Raw genomic sequence first — 17227 nt, forward strand, 5'->3', positions numbered from 1 at the left:
CCCCCCCCCCCCCCCCCCAAAATTCCCACCCACCCAAAAATAAGAAAAAAATCAAAAAAATTTAAAGAAAAAGTTAATTTTTTTTTCACACACCTCCACTTCCACCCTACCTCCACGGATCCGGACCCCCCATCCAACCCCTCCTACATAATTTTTTAAAGGAAACAAGTATGAAATATATTTGAACTTTGACCGAAATTGTTGTTACGATATCGAACTTTGAAAAGGACCTTTTACCCCTTTGCACTATTTAATAGTGTATTTTAAAGGTATATATGTGCCCACGTGAACATAAAAAATATTGCATCATTATAAATAGTATTGTGTCCACATGGGCACATATATACCTTTAAAATACACTATTAAATAGTGCAGGGGTGAAAGGTCTTCCATAAAATTTGGTATCGTAACAGCAATTTCGGCAAAAGTTGAAATATTTTTTAGACCCTTTTCTCTTTTTTAAAAGAATGTTTTTTTACCCCAATCACCTAATGTTTTTTTAAATATATATATATATATAGTGCAATTAAGGATTTTTTATTATGAGTGGGTAAATCTAAAATAAATAAATAAATTTTGAGTGGGTAACCCATGAATTTTCATATTTTTCTCATTTTGTCCATGTTTGTATAAGCACTTAAAATAGATTAGCTTATATTTACGTATTTAGGAAATATGAGTGATCAATTTAAATAAATATGATTAAAACAACTCTATTCTTTTTGTATGGGCTGAAATTACCACCCGTATTTCTAATGTTGGACGTGGAAGATAGTAAGTAGCTAATAAAATAGTAAAGGTACGGAACGAAATACCAAAGATATTTTGAAAAATAATGTATAGACATAAAGAGATGTAGCAAAATTATAAGTAATTTACATACCCATTCATCAGGATTGGCAGGAACGACATCCAGATGCATTCCAACAAACGACACAACTTTTTTTGGGTCAGTACCAGGATACTCCACAATAAGATTACCCCTATTAGGAGTATAAACAATATGATTGATGACCAGTGGTCCGCCATTTTTGGTGCTATATGGATTAAGGATATCAAGAACATGGTTCACATTCCTGTCTTCCTCCGGGATAAGGTCCGGTGGGTTGTTCTGTACATATTTCGACTCGCCGATCAGTTTCTTCAAAAGAGTTACGAATGAATCCTCATTTAGATCCCCCAAAATCTGCTTTACATCTGCCATGCTAATAATATGGGAATGCAAATGCTAAGCTCACACCTTTCTTTTGATATGGATGGTAGTAGGTACCAATATGGGAGTTGTTCACATTATATAACATAGTAATATTTTTAGCTTTTTCGATATTGTGATAAAATAATCCATGTCCACATAATACATTTCGTGTAAAACGTGGTATATCTTAATTATTTGTTTACTATATTAAAAATAATCTCAATCATTTACTGCTTTTTACTCTTTTTCTCAATTCAATAGTTGACAAGTATTGTTAGACAGAGGGAGAGGGAGTATTTTTGTCCAGTAACAGATAATTTGCCATTTTGTATCTATTTTACTCTTGTTATTAAATACTATTCGATCTTTCTCAAAGAATTATATTTAAAAGGTAATATATTATTTATTATTTCTAAAGGTTTATGTCAAGTTAATAATGAACAATTATTATTGAATTGAGGGAGTATATTTTTAGCTTGGATATTATTGTAAATGTCATGTCCACACAATATATTTTGAATATGTTTTGTGTTGTACAATGGTGGGGTTGTAATGAATATACACACCATATAAATGTGTTGTAATATGAGTGTTGTATAAATTGAAACGTATACATAATTTAAAAAAATTTATCTAGATCAGTGTAATATTTTGATGAAAGGGTATTGGTTGATAAAACGTTAACAACTTTTTAATGATATCATACTAAAAAGAATATGAGGTTATCAATTCAATATTGATTTTTTAATATTAAATTATTGGGTAAATTGATAACTCGAATATTGTAATTTATTACTTTATCCCAATATAAATTTTAAATATTAATCGCAGTATCTTACGTTAGTCTTTGTGGCCTTTACCCTTCAATTCATACTTCACAGTGACTTTGAATTCCCAGCTTCATATTATATAAAACTTCAAAATCTAAAGTAAAATCTTTATTCCATTCTTAATTTATTTTTTTTTGTTGCACTTATATAGTTCTTTTCATGTTAGTTGTTGATGTTTCTAACGGTTGAACTTATCTCTGTTTTCTATTTATTATCTTATTCCTTCCTTCGTTCATTTTTACTTGTCACTAGTTAATTTAACACACCCATTAATAAAATAATTATTATTATATATATTTTACTAAACTATCCTTATTATTAAATGATGTTAAGTATTAAAATTTTAGAAAAGATTTTGGAGAAAAATATTTAATACAAGGATAAATCATGAAAAAAAATAATTACTGAAAAACTGAAAGTATTCATCTTCCAAAGACTATTTATTTTAGCATATAAAATAAAAAGACTAGAGAATATTTGACCAACAATAATGTATTCTTTCAACTTGCTTCTATTTCTACTAGGATAGGATGTGCAGATTTCTTTAAGAAGAGAAAGAAAGACAATTTCACAATCCTTCTGAATTAGGCAATTTCAAGGACGGTTAATTAATTGCAGTTAAAAATCATTTTCAACGTAGTGTAGTATGGATATTGCTTGAGTTTCTGAGTTGAGAAAGTTTTTGCATGTAGAATTGTAGATCATCAATTGTGTTGTCACAAGAATGAGGAGATGCACAGGGTGCATAGATAAATTAATAGAAGTAATGTGACATCTCTTTTAAGTTAAATAAATTAGCATTGATATTTATCTTTTCTTTTACTAAATTTTTAATCTTTTTTATTTTATTTTTCACCTAAAAATATTGATTATAATTAAATAAACACCCAATATTAATATCTTCTCTTGAATTTATTTTATTAATTTCTTTATGATTAAAATTAATCACTATGTGCGACATTGTAGAACAACAAAGAGGAAAAAGTTTTGAAGAATGCTTATTTTTAAAAATCCATGGATATATGGCTTTATATCAATTTCTTTCATTAATTACTTATTATTATAATTTACTTGTATGGATGTTATAAACTAGGCTTAGAAGAGGTTCTGTGAATTTAAAATTAAGAATGATATTTGTCCTCTTTTTTCAATTTCTTTATATTCCTAATAGAAAACCTAAAAATAATTATTAATGGTAGTAGGTACCAATATGACAATTGTTCATAATATATTAAATCATATTTTTGGCATTTTCGATACTGTTGTAACATCCATGTCCACATAATATATGTAGTGTAAAACGTGCTATACATTATACAATACTTCCTCGATTTATCTTTATCTGTTCATTATATTGAAAATAATTGTTCAATAATATTTATTCAATTTAAAAAATTAAGAGATAATTTATTCTTTTATAATTATTTTACCGTTACTATTAAATATTAATCAATGCCTAATATATATCACATCAAATTTAATATAGTCAAAGAGCAATATATTTATTGTAATAGGGATTGGTATCCCTTACTTATAACTTAATTTAGTATAGTTAACCTTTTTCTTTCAACTTTTTAATATTCTTATTAATTGAAAAACTAAAAATTATATGGTAGTAGGTACCAATATGAGAATTGTTCATATTATATTAGAGAAAATACATAAAGTCACCACTGAAGTTGTCTCGAATTTTTAAAAAGACACATTAACTTTGTGGGTGTCCGATTTACCAATTGAACAATTTAAGAGTTATAAATATCTCACTTTTCACCCAACCTCAATTGCAAGAAAAGAAGTGCAATCACGCACCAATTGTTGTTTGCCACGTATTAAATTCTTTTTATTTTTAATTTTTAGTTTCATTTTCATTTTCATTTTTTCTATTTTTATTAACTTTATTTTCATTTTTTCCCTCTTTCTTCTTCAACCTTCATTACTCAAATCATTTGTTCTTTGCTGTAAATCCTCCAGAAGTAGCAGTCATTGTTGCCTTCAACGTAGCCTCCATGATGCTTCCCTGTTACAACACTATTTTCCCACTAAAACATCACTAAAAAAAAATCAATTCAACTCTCAAGTTACTAAAGCAAGGTAATGGAGTTCTATATTCAGACCAAAAATAAGAATAAAAATGGAGTTTCATAGTACTCTCTAATCAATCGAATAATGGAGTTCACATTTATTTTTTTTGTTCCTTTTTTTTAAAAAAAAAGAGGATAAAAGAAGAAAAAGAAGCAAAGAAAAGCAAGAGACAAGAAAAAAAATTGATAAAAATGGATGAAGTAAATGGATCTTCTAAGTTGAAGAAGATGAAGAAAAGGTAATTGGGTTTTTGAATTTGGGGGAAGAAGATAATGGAAAAAAATGAATTCGTCAAAGAGAGAGCACCAACGTTGAGCTTGCTTTGGAAAAAAAGTTCAAATCGATTTTAGGGCTACCAATGGCTCTTTTCTCTTTAAATTTGGGGAAGATGATGTAAATTAATTAAATAATTAATAATAAAGAAATAAAATGACATGTGGCACTTTAAAGCTGGTTAATGACAGTGAAAACACTGCCTCACGTGCCTCATGTGCGTGGTAACAACCCAGACGAGGAAATGGGTCAAAATTACCCATTTACAAAGATATTAAATAGTTTTGTGGGGTGATAGGACACTTTCAAAGTTAAGGTGTCTTTATGCAAATACGGGACAACTTTAGTGGTGATTTTATGTTTTTTCTCTATTATATTACATCATATTTTTTGCTTTTACGATATTGTTGTCAAATACTATCTTCACATGATATATTTTGTGTAAAACGTGTTGTACAATATTCCTAGCGTTCATATTTATTTGTTCACTATATTAAAAGTAATCGTTCAATAATATTTGTCTAATTTAGAAAATCAAAAGATATTTTATCCTTTTGTATTTATTTTACTCTTATTATTAAATACTATTCAATATCTAATATATTTCTCAAAGTATTAAATTTAACATATTTAAAAAATAATTTAATAATATTACCCCTATTATTTATTGTTTCTTAAAGTATGTTTCAAATTTATAGTGAACAACTGCTATTGAATTGGGAGAGTAGATTTTTAGCTTGGATATTATGTCCACACAATTATATTTTGAATATATTTTATGTTATACAATGTTGGGGCTATAATGAATATACGCAATATAAATGTGTTGTAACACATATACATAATAAGATATTTTAATGGAAAAATTACCTAACAATACACATTTTTTTATCATATATTTTTATTTTTTCTACCATTTCAAAAAATATCAAAAATCTCGTCTTTTGCTTGCATCATCGCCTTTTTCAGATAAATCAATTTGAAAGCTCATACTCATGATTTTGCTTCCTTTTTTCACGTCACAAATCTCTTCACAGTTACCTCCATTGATCCATTTTTGAATTTCATTTTTTCTTTCCAATTAATGATTTCAAGTTATTCAAAAGGTCTCTTTCCATCACTTCAATTTTTGAATTTGTTGATACGTATGGATGAAGGTCGATCTTTCAGTATTGAGCTTACTCAATTAGACCGAGAAGAATACATTTTCAACTTCTAAAACGACTGTGGAAAAAATGCTCAAAAAAAGGGAAAAGGTCCAGATGGTGGTGGCTCTGGTAAGGGATTTGGATCGAGATCCATAGGTGACGCCATTTGTTGACACCGAAAAAAAGACACGGGAGTTGATACAGAGCAAAGGAGGATTTATTCATCAGTTTTTTTTTGCTTTCTGCAGATCAGATTGTTGACTTTTTTTCCGACTTTTTAGTTGTTCATCTTTTCTGATACATATGGGTTCAAATTTTTAATGTATCTAGTTGATTTTGTTTCTTAAACTAATGTATAATGCCTCCGTTTCAACATTATGATACATTACAATTTTATCATGCATAATGTATCGTGTTCAAATACTAGTTTTGATACATAACCTTTATTAGTATTGATACTTGATACAAAAATTTCTACCAAATGTATTATTTATCATGTATCAGCCTTTTCATCTACAATTTTTTGATACATATGGATTTTGCTCCCTCTTTTAGTATTGGGCTTATCCAATTTGATTAAGGATGAAATTTTTTATCAAAATAGATCGAAACAACCCATTAAACATGAAGAATTTGAGAGCGTAAAAGTCGAAGAAGGATGCATGCTCGAGTTCTAAATCTACTGTCGAAAAATGCCTAAAAAAAAGGGAGAAGTTGGATCTTCCATTGCACGGCCGTCACTATCAAAGATACAGATTTTCAATGTATCATTAGTCTTTGTTAGTGTTATCACTGATCTGATGCATCACTGCTACAATAAACTTTGTTTTATGCAATGTATTATGTTCCATATTTGTTGCAGATCCAACAATAGGTATATTTTACATATCAGTGGCAATTACTATCAGATACATACACCCAAACTTATTCATCTACTATACGTGTACACATTACCCAATAAATACACTTGATACATAAACTCTAATGTTCAATAGCTAAAACATTGTGTATCAAATTAATTGATATGTATATGATACATAATACATGTAGTTCTTACTTTAAGTTTTGACGTTTTGATATGTTCTTACTGGATACACTTTCGATTTCAAGATTTTAAAATTGTAACTGAATATAAATATTCACAAAGTAAGATCCATACAAAATTATCTAAAGATGCTATCACTTATAAATGACTTACTTGAGAATTTTTTTTCTACTTCTCACGCTTGGATATACATTGTTATAAAACGAACTAAGAATCTTTTTTAGTTTCACTAAGGGTGTGTTTGGTATGGAGGAAAATATTTTTTAATATTTTTATGTTGGATTGGTCAAAAATATTTTCTCTAGGAAAACAAGCTTCCTAAAATGAGTAAAATAACTTCCTAGTAGGAAAACAAGTTATGTTACATAACTAACATTTTAAGTTTATTATATCCTCCCTATCCACCCAATCTCTACCCCTTGACCATCCCACCGCCACCACCCTCGAACCCCTACTCAACTGTCTCATTCCGACTTCATAGTATTTTGCTAGTAACATATAAATATTTTTGAAATAACATTTTCTTATTTACTTACCAAATACTAGAAAATAAGTAAGAAACTCACTTGTTTTTTGACAAATCATTTTGCTTCATACCAAACACCCATGTTTAACTAAATATTTATTTAGTTTTACAAAGTGTTTAGATTTAGTTATTAATTTATATCCCAAGCTTGCTAGATTTGTTAGCCAATTGAACTTGTATCCAATCTAAGGCTAGATGGTGCCTTATAGTGTAACACTTAATTAGGAATATCCAGTTGAAGTGACTTCTTTTGTTTTCCCTGAGCAAAAGGTAAATAGGAGAAAACTATTAGAAAGCTCAAATTAATTAATTTAAACATATGAAAAATGTTATGAATGATATTGGGCTTGGACCAAATGAGAGTGATGGGCAAGAAAATTACATATGGGTTAATGAGTTTAGCTTTCAGAATGTGTGAAAAGGTTACAACATAGCATAGTGCTAGATACTAGAGGTATGTCAATATTGTTGTAAAAAAGTAAAATCTGTCAAGCTTCTAAAAGAAAGTGAAGCAAACATAGCTACTATATCTACTCAACATATTTGACATTTGACACATTGCAATTGAGATATTTGTGCATTTTTTTGTCTAAAAAAATTAGGCAAAATTAGTAAACTAGTCACAATCTCTAACATAATTATTAAAAATATCTACAATTTAAAATAATTATTAAAAATGTCAATATGTCAATATTTAAAAAAAAAAATTGTATCCTAATATAACTAATCTTCTTTCCTTTTATTTCTCAAATCAAGCCTTTTTCACTCCATCATACAGTAAAAAAAAAATTAAAAATAGTCCCACTATCCACTTATTCCTCTTTCTAGGTTTTACCCCAAATCACTCCTTTCAAGTCTTCGAATTTCCTACACTTTTTTCAATAAATCTCACAATTCATTCAAAAGATTTTTCACCCATTGATAAAGGTAAATTCGAAGTCAACAAATATTTTAAGAGATTTCTTGTGATTTTGTTTTCATATTCACCAAATATTTTGTATTTTGGATTTTCTGCCTTTTAAACAGTATTATTCAATTTTTTATGAGTTTGTTTTCATATTCACCAAGTATTTTGTGACATTTCCCTCATTTATGTATTTAAGATTTTTTGTCTTTAAAACACTATTATTCGATTTCTTTGTGATTTTGTTTTCATATTTGAGATTTAGTAGATTGTAGTAATCTATATTGACATTCATACATCATAAATTGTTTGATGTTTTATACATTCATATATAATAATTTCGAATTTTGCTTATAGGGTCACTAATGCACAAGTGAATACAGATTCAGATTTGGATTTGGTGAACAAAAAATCGAAAAAAAGGAATATAGCAGACAAAGAAAAAAAAGAAGAAGAAAGAGAGTTAGAGAAGAAAATTGCAAAAATTGTATTCATATTAATTTTTGTTTATCAATTGTTTTTCTTTTACTCAACATTTGTATTTTTATTAAGAACATTATATTTCTTTTTTAGTTTGCAGTCATTCCGTATTTGGGTTTTTTAAGCATAGATGTATTTTTTTTTTCACGGTCAATGTATATTTCCACCATGTATGCCATTTTTTTTCCAGAATCTTGTATCATTTCATAAATCATACTCTAATGATTAGATTATATTGAGATACAATTAGTAATGTTTTTCTAATACAAATAAAAGAAAAATATATTTGGTAATATGTTCAACTTTTTGATGTTCTTAATTTCACCATCCATGATTAAGATCTTGATTTTGGAGAAAAATGGAGATTGATTTAAGTGATATATTCCTTTTTTAAATATTCTCTCCCCAGATTTTCTCATTTTTGTTATTAAATAATTGTATTCTTTCAAATCAAACAAATAAAAAAATACATAAATCAAATACATAACAAATTAAAATATTGACATTTTAAATAAATATTAAAAATGTGGCTAAAAAATCTTATTAAATATTGACATTTTAAAAATTTTCCCAAAAAATTAATTAGACAAAAACATAACTACAGGCAAGCTATGACATTTTAGGGAGTGGGAATTGCCAGAAGTCCACGTTTTGGATACAGTATGAGCCCTTATACAATACTTATGATTTAGACGTCCAATAAAATTGGAACAATACACAGAAAATTAGAATGACCCCTACGCAAGGATAACATGCACAAATCGAAAAATGGTCCAATTTTTTATTTATTTAGAAATGTGACTCCAAAGAATGGAATGTTATCCGCGTCACCAGGGTGAACATAACGTGCAGGGGTTAAAAGTCATTTGACGGTAACAAAAAGGATCGACTCAAAACTCTTGTACGGTCACTCAGCTAATAGTGATTATCATCTCAGAAAAGTAAGAACTTTTAAATTTCTTAAACCACCTTTGTAGAGAAAATGAACACTTGGAAAGAGTGACAAGAAGCAGAGTCAAGATTTCAAGTGATTATTTTCTGCAGCTAAGAGTAGACGTTCTACAAGATGCATCTTTTCACAAAGAGTTACTTCTCTTGTCCAAAAGATGCATACAATTTTGAATCACTCAAAAGTAAAACTAACAAAGGATTCCATTATGTTTTTCTTGAAACAAGAGTCATGTAGAGTAGCAATGGTTTTGATTTCTCAATCTCTGTCTAGTACGCGGAAAGCAAGCAGAAATGTTTGTATATCTCATCAATCTGGTGGTTCTAAGTGAAGGGTTCCGGAATCAAAAACTGCAATAACCAGCCTAACACAAGTGAATCTCAGCTGAAACAATGTCTAGAAGCTACTCGACAATGGTAAAAGTAAATTGGATGTTAAGGACAAAATAGAGCAAACTATTTCACAGATTCTGAGCGCACAATACACCAATCTAGGTGGCTATAGGAAGACTAATGACAAACAAATGATACTGTAATGCTGGGGATTTACTTTTAACAAGTTAAAATTGACTTCAAATATAAGTTAAAAGGTCATTTCAAGTATTTAGATTAGTCACAGATTCAACAAAGAACAAGCACTATTATAGCAGGAGTCATCAGCAAAGAGATCTACTTTTCATGTATTATATCGAAAACCTAATTCTGTCAACCAGTCTCTGAATTGTGATGTAATCAAACCTCAGATCAATCTTCCAACTGTGCGATGATGCTTGCAAAGACCCGGTAACCTTGGCACATGTCAGACAGTAGACAGTATTCATTCTTTGCATGGTATGTAGCCATTAAGCCTGCATTTCAAAAAGTTCACATTCGAACAGAAGTTTATTAGACTCAATTAATAACAAGAAAGAAGAATTAGACAATATTAACAAGGAAATGAATTACACAGAATAATTTTAAGCAAATGCAACTGTAACAAAGTAAGAAAATATGTTACAGATATCGATAAAACATCTTCAGACAACCATTCCAGTTAGAAATATTATAATACATGCCGACAATCTATGAAGGGTCTTAGCTATAGGCTGAACAGAGCTCCGCTAATGAGTTGGAGTAGGATATTTATACATGGAAATGATGTACACATATTCATGCTAATGATACCTCGATTCTATGAGCTGAAGATACCTTGGTTCTTTGTGACGCAGTTCAGAATATGTAAGGCACTGGAGGGTGATTTTTGAAGCTATATCTGGTATAAAAATGGTAAAAAGTCACATCTTCCCAATCAATAATACTCTGGACGTACAAGGGAGCTTGCCAAGCATATATTCGGCTTATCCATCAGGAGCTAAATCCAAATCTAAAAGGATGTGACAAGAGATGGTGCAAATTTTGAGAAGCTCTCCAGCTAGAAAAAAACAGTTTTGGCAATTTCTTTTTTGAGGAAAGAGAAACTTTGACTAACAATAGGCCGTGCATCACCAACTCAGGATATCCTTATACCCAATGCTAAAAAAGGTGAAGAGAAAGGTCAAAACAGACGAAAGGGATAAGGAATATGTTAAAATGCACCCGTCTCCTTCATAGTTAGGCATGCAGTTCAGACAATATTTGCACTCCTAGTTTTTAATCATTGAACATTTACTACTCAAGCTTATCAACACCAACTAATACTCAATTGGAAGTTTGAAATTGTGGTTCAAAACAGAAAAAGTCAGAAGGATTAGTCATCACAAGCTTGCGTCCAAGTTGATGATTGCAACTGGCAAGTAATGTTTTCATTGTATATCTAGAAACATAACCAGTCCTGATAGTATTGTCTTTCATTCAGAAAACCACTAAATTTAACTCTAACAAAGGAAACAGAGAATGATGAAACTACAAAAACAGAAATTGTACCGTAGCCAGAAGTTTGAACATCAAAACCCTCATCCTGCCAACAAATAATGAATAAGATATTGCAAAGTTGAGATTTGAGAAGACCAAACAAGTAAATTTGAAAAAAAGTTATGCACCTGTAGATCTCTTATCAATGGCAAAGTACCGGTTATAGAATATGGTTTTACATGCCCAACTTCCTCTTTGGTAGCTTTGCATAGTACATGAAATCCCCGAGAATTGAGATCACAAGCAACTCCAGACGAAGCTTCGTCGAAACTTATAGCGATTCTGGTGGGGATTAAAGTGGAAAATTAATTACTAATGAAAAGTTAGAAGAAAAAAATGGTGAGATGAACTATGGAAGAAATTACTTGATCTCTAGTTTTTATGGAAAATTCCAAGTAATCGTCTGATTTCTCATCTTTTCAAAGAGGAGTATAGCGTACCTTCCCCTTAAGTTCTCATCTGGCAGAACATATTTTGAAACAGGGCCTCGACCATCAAGTTTTTCAATGTTGGCATTCAAGTCATCAACATATTCTTGTAATTTCTTCATAGCATCTGATACACTGAACAAAGATGCATTGTTAGAATTCCTACTATTTTCAAGAGATTCGGCTGTTCATTTCCTGTTTTGAAACAGAAGCTCAAAATTATTGATTTTGCATAGATTGAAAAATGCCACATACAAAGAGAGACGTAACTAAAATTCCAGATAAAAAAAAAGAACAAAACACATACTTGTAAAATGGAGTCAACCTGCAAAGAAACAGATGTGATTAGATATCATCATTTGATGAAAGATCTCAAGGAGGCTTTGAAGAAGAAACTTACCTAACATCTCCAGAAACAGTGCACTCACCAGGAATTTGGTTGATTCCACCCCCAGGATCTGCGTGAGCGAATAATTTAGCACATAAAAACAACTGGAGAAAATAAGCTCAAAATTTTCAAATTCATCCTACTAAGACTTGAGAACTTACAAAACCACTGAGTCGGTTTCATGGTTGATGGTGTAGCAAATTCATAGACTTGTTCTTTAGGATGCGCAGGGAAATCTCTATAGAAGCGGGACTGAATTTCTTTGAGTGCTTCCATAGCAAGCTCCAGAGGATTGATAGCCTAACCATTTGCCATAAATGTCGTACAAAGTTACAAACACATTGGAGTATTAAAAGGTTTCAACAAAGAGAAAAGGTATCCATGTTTACTGTTTTCCAGAACATAAAGTTGTATTGATCCAAGGAGGTTTCGTGAGTAAAATAGATATGCTAGAGGGAGAAAGGTAGCTCTCCCTTCTCTCTAGTTCAAACTCAACTGAAGAGCCTCTGTTTTTGGTCAATCATTCAATTCTAGTGATTGAGTAAAATAATACTTAGTCAGTGCATTAATGGATAGCAGAATATATTTTCATTGCAGGTCACAAGTCTTATGACATCACAGAGAGCCAGTCCAAGTAAGAATTCAGAAACTTGGTATGAGTGGGTCGAGCACAGAGATAAACTCAACTAGCAGATTGAATATTACCAGAAACTTGCTTCTCTGGTTGTGTCAATTACTCTTGGCTTCCGTAGGCCATGGTACCAGACTCAGGAAATGGAAGTTCAAAGGAACAAGCATATGTATATTTCTGCTCCTAGAAGTTAAACAAATATAGGAGGTTCCTTAGTTTTGTGGTATTACAAGGGTCTAGATGATTATCCCTCTTACATCAAGAAAATGATAGCGGATGGGATGATCTAGCAAATAAACTGAAAAATTCATGGATAACGGCTATTCACTTCCATCAGAGCCTGATTTCCCAAATTGCAGAGCACATATGCTGATGCTGTAAAGAAGAGCAGGTGGCTTTCTAAAGAGCCCAAGCATAGTCATGTACAGTAGGACAGCATAACAAAAATCAGAGAATCACTGATCCATGAGAAGAGGACCTTCTGGGAAGATGCATTGTAGGTAGATTTGATGGTAAGGCTAACATAGGTACCAACAAGTTCAGATGTGAGCAGATGGGTACATACAATTGGCACTCTCCACCAGGGATTCAAGTTTATGAAAGGAGTGGATGTCAATTTCTTTTCCTCCGGAAAGAGATGCCGATCACTTCTATAGGAAATGGGAAAAAACTCATTTGAAACTCAAGTTTCAGACATCTGGGTGTGCTCCGATAGAATTTGAACGTGAATGGGTGTACAATGCCTTTATTTTTATTGGTGGATTAGATTACATGGTCTTCCACTCCATTTGTCCTCAAAATACATAATGAAGGCAATTGAGGGAATATAACAACAGAGTCAGATAGGCCCGAATCAGAGTTAGAAAATGCAAAAATTGTTCACTCTATTCCTTTTTTCTGCACTTCAAAAGTTAATTTGAATGCAAAAACTAAATGTGGGGGGAGCAGTTGTTAAAGAAAGGTGAAAGTGTGATTGTTGAGCTTGTTGTGTTTTTTGAGAATGTTGTCATGTGAATTAAAGCAAAAAAAATTGTTGTCTTGAGGTCTAAAAAAAGGGAAAAGCAACAAAGAAAGTTGACACGCATTTTTAATCAAACAAGGAAAATTGTGAAAAGGGTTAGAAACAGGTTGTTGTGCTTAAGCGTTACAGTACTTGACTCACTCTTATCTATATGTATCACGAAGCCAACATTATAACCTTGAAAAAGTCCTATATGATTCCAATTTAAAGACTTCTATATTAGTAGAGAGCCATATTATAGATAAGCTTATAGAAAATTTCAATAACATGAGGTGCTTCTTTGTTGAGAATATACATATATACAGTGGCGGATCTAGAATTTTCATCCAGGGGGTTCAAAATATATATGAAGTAAACGTGCGAAAATTACAGAATAACTAAAAAGAGCGGCACAGTGAAGGACAACACTAATTTTAACCCACTAAATTTTAACTCTCATTGTCATGTCCCGTTTAACATTTTTACTACATTGAGACCTTTCTAAAATTTGTTGTGCTTTTTCTTCCCTTCCACTTTGCAATGTTCAACTTTTTCTGAATTAATTTCCTTTCTTTTTTTTTGGTTTCCCACCCGGTGTCCGGTACCCACATTGTAGCCCAACTAAATTCGGATTCGCGCCGGGAAGTCCTACATTGGGGAGTAAAGCGCTCCCTAACAAAGGTGACTCCGTACCCAACGGGGCTCAAACCCGAGACCTCTTGATTAAAGATGAAAATTTCCTTTCACTCATATGTTATCTTTGAAATTTAATATTTTTCTTCAAAAACAGTTTTGGAATCTTGGTCAAGCACAAATAGAACTCTAATATTAACAAAAAAAATAATCAAATTGATTAGTCAAACACAAATTATTAATATACAAAAATACTTTGATAAAAAGTAATTTTCATACTATCAAATTTTAGAAATTTAGTCAATCACACAATTAGTTTTATTATTTTAGCTTTTAAACATATTTATTAGTAGTACCTAATTTTTATTTTATGTTATATTCTTCGTAAAATAATATAGAATTTTACACATAATTTATGCAAATATTATTGATGAAACAATTAATAAAAACAATCAAATGTTAATTAATTATTAGTTCTCATCCCGAGTACAGTTGAAAGCAATGTGTATTAACTATTAAATAACTCCTAGTACTGAAGTTCAACTACCCTAAGGAAAGCCATATAAAAAATGATTGCGCACTAAAGAGAATCGAACACGCGATCATGGACATATTTCTGAACCCCCAGACCACTGAGCTAAGATTCTTTGTTGTGCTAAGGGGGTTCATTTTGTTATATATAACCATAAATATCGAATCTGACCTTATAAGTACAGTGTAATTTTTCCGACGAGGGGGTTCGGGTGATGCCGCCAAGGTAGATCCGCCCCTGATCCCCTGATGCATCTAGGAGAACAAGAGCCCAATGGATCTATGCATTTAGCCTCAAATGCATTTAGGCAGTCGCCCACAAATGCATTTGGACTTTCAGTTCTATAAATAGAGTAGTAAGATTGGCGGAATAATCATAACAACTCTGAAGCTTCTGTCAACATTCTTTTATAGAACAATTTTCCTCTAATTAACAGGTACTTCAAAATGGCAGATTAACATTCATAACAGTGGAGATAAAAGGAGCTGATGAAAGTAATACCAGCATCAACCATGATGTTTCTTTTGTTTTACAAAAGAAATTTGGTAACAAAGAGAATGCCAGGATTTGTCACACAGATAAAATCAACATAATACTGTAATCTTGTGCAAACAAATTCCTGTATGGATCATACTTTTTCTTCTCCAATTTCATAATCTTTTATACTGCAATGGAACCTCTTGTTAAAATAACAAGATGGGGCATTAAGTATAAAAATAAGTTTGACGAGCTTGGATGTCAAACAGTAGAAAGAAAAAGAGTACCTTGTGGGGCAGACCACTGTGGAAAAGTTTTCCGGTTACATGAAGTTTCCACGGTATACTGCCACCAGTACCAATGCATGGTTGTTTATCTGCTGTGTCAATCCAGAATCTATATAGAGAAATCAACAATACAAATAAATTCACTATGTCTCTGCAATGAAACTTGATACCATAGCATACAGTTACTTACAGAGGGCCTTGCTTTAACTTATCAAGCAATCCATCCTTCACTAATGCATCCACACCAACCCCAGGGATAGATGAGTTCTCTTCACTGGCTATGAAAACAGCAACCACCGTGGATTTCAACTGTGGCTTTGTCTCCCCAAGCCGTCTCATAAGCTCGGATACAAGAGCCACGTGACCTAAACAATCAGTAGTTCCACGTCCTCGAAGTTTATCACCATCGATGCTCAATGAAAAGGGATCAAATTCCTGAATACAGAATTGTTTTACCCTTATATGAGAGATCATTATCATTGCCGACTTATAAAGGAGCATAATTTACAAAAAAAAAATAACTTCTCAAATTTTGAACTTTGATGTTATGCTTTCTCTCTACACTTCAGTCAAGATTCTAATACTTTCTTCCACCACTATAAGCATAATGCTTAAGCCAGATCAACACCAACAAACTCCCCTATTAGGTATCCACTCAAACACCAACATATAAAAATAAAGCAAAGTAGCATAAACTTTACCACCCTAAGCAACAAAAAAAAAAAAAAAGCAACCGACTTTACATAGTAAATTCAAAATATCAAAAAGGGGTAACAAAATAATTGCATACCCAATCATCAGGGTTGGCAGTGACAACATCCATATGCATTCCAACAAAAGACAAGATTTTTCCGGGCTGAGTACCCGGGTACTCCACAATAAGATTACCCCTATTAGGCTTATAAGTAACATGATTGATGATCAGTGGTCCGCCGCCGGTGGTGGTGCTATAAGGAAGAAGTGTATCAAGAACGTGATTCACAATCCTGTCTTCCTCCGGGATAAGCTCCGGCGGATTGTTCTGTACATATTTAGACTCGCCGATCAGTTTCCCCAAAAGGGTTACGAATGAATCCTTGTTTAGATCGCCCAAAATCTGCTTTACAGAAGCTGAAGTAGCCATTGTAGTAGTGAGCTGATGCCTTATTTTCGGAATAGAGCAAACCTAGGGGAAGAATTTTGACGTTTTAACAAGTCCTATTTTTCATTAGTTATAACAACTAGTACCCAATTGACTTTATTAATCCATCTTGTTCATATGTAAATGGAATCCCTCAGTTTCATTTTATTTTGGCCTACTTTTTTGGATATTTCATTTTAATTTTTCATAGCAAATTAAAGATTCTTTTTAAGTTTCTTTGTATAATTCTTAGTATTAATTACAATAACAGCATTTCTCGTATAGTCCAATAAATAGGATTTGAAAATAATAAAGTATACGCAAATTTGCCCTCTATTTCTAGAACGACTTAGCAGAGTAATACTATAACAAAATAATATTACAATCAACTAAACGAAACAACATATAAT

At 31.4% G+C, this 17227-nt stretch overlaps 2 protein-coding genes and 1 non-coding gene across 3 annotated transcripts in view; 1 reads left to right on the plus strand and 2 right to left on the minus strand.

The window, feature by feature from the left end:
- LOC125878519 (acetylornithine deacetylase-like) overlaps positions 1-1269 on the minus strand; it is a 3903-nt gene extending 2634 nt beyond the window's left edge. The window contains exon 1 of the mRNA XM_049559797.1: positions 884-1269. Within this exon, the coding sequence (XP_049415754.1) occupies positions 884-1204 (321 nt within the window). The 5' untranslated portion in view covers positions 1205-1269. The remainder of the gene's footprint in view (positions 1-883) is intronic.
- Positions 1270-9162: 7893 nt separating this feature from the next.
- Positions 9163-9266, plus strand: LOC125843448 (U6 spliceosomal RNA). Its single transcript, XR_007444035.1, has one exon. It is a non-coding gene; the product is annotated as a U6 spliceosomal RNA (small nuclear RNA).
- A 710-nt stretch (positions 9267-9976) lies between these two features.
- Positions 9977-16905, minus strand: LOC125878518 (acetylornithine deacetylase-like). Its single transcript, XM_049559796.1, has 10 exons — positions 16488-16905; positions 15888-16132; positions 15698-15806; positions 12299-12437; positions 12150-12207; positions 12057-12074; positions 11762-11884; positions 11450-11603; positions 11334-11367; positions 9977-10279 (listed from the first exon to the last, which is right to left on the minus strand). The coding sequence occupies exons 1-10, from the start codon at positions 16818-16820 to the stop codon at positions 10176-10178; spliced, it is 1317 nt and encodes a 438-aa protein (XP_049415753.1). The 5' UTR covers positions 16821-16905; the 3' UTR covers positions 9977-10175.
- Positions 16906-17227: the final 322 nt, after the last annotated feature.

This window comes from Solanum stenotomum, chromosome 10 (genome assembly GCF_019186545.1).
Source record: "Solanum stenotomum isolate F172 chromosome 10, ASM1918654v1, whole genome shotgun sequence".
Taxonomy (NCBI): domain Eukaryota; kingdom Viridiplantae; phylum Streptophyta; class Magnoliopsida; order Solanales; family Solanaceae; genus Solanum; species Solanum stenotomum.

Coding starts and splice junctions, on each gene's coding strand:
- LOC125878518 (XM_049559796.1), bottom strand. CDS start 16,820: ATGGCTACTTCAGCTTCTGTAAAGCAGATTTTGGGCGATCTAAACAAG. Junction 11,604..11,761: donor GATGAGAACTTAAGGGGAAG/GTACGCTATACT, acceptor AATCCCCACCAG/AATCGCTATAAGTTTCGACG. Junction 11,368..11,449: donor CATTGATAAGAGATCTACAG/GTGCATAACTTT, acceptor ATTTGTTGGCAG/GATGAGGGTTTTGATGTTCA.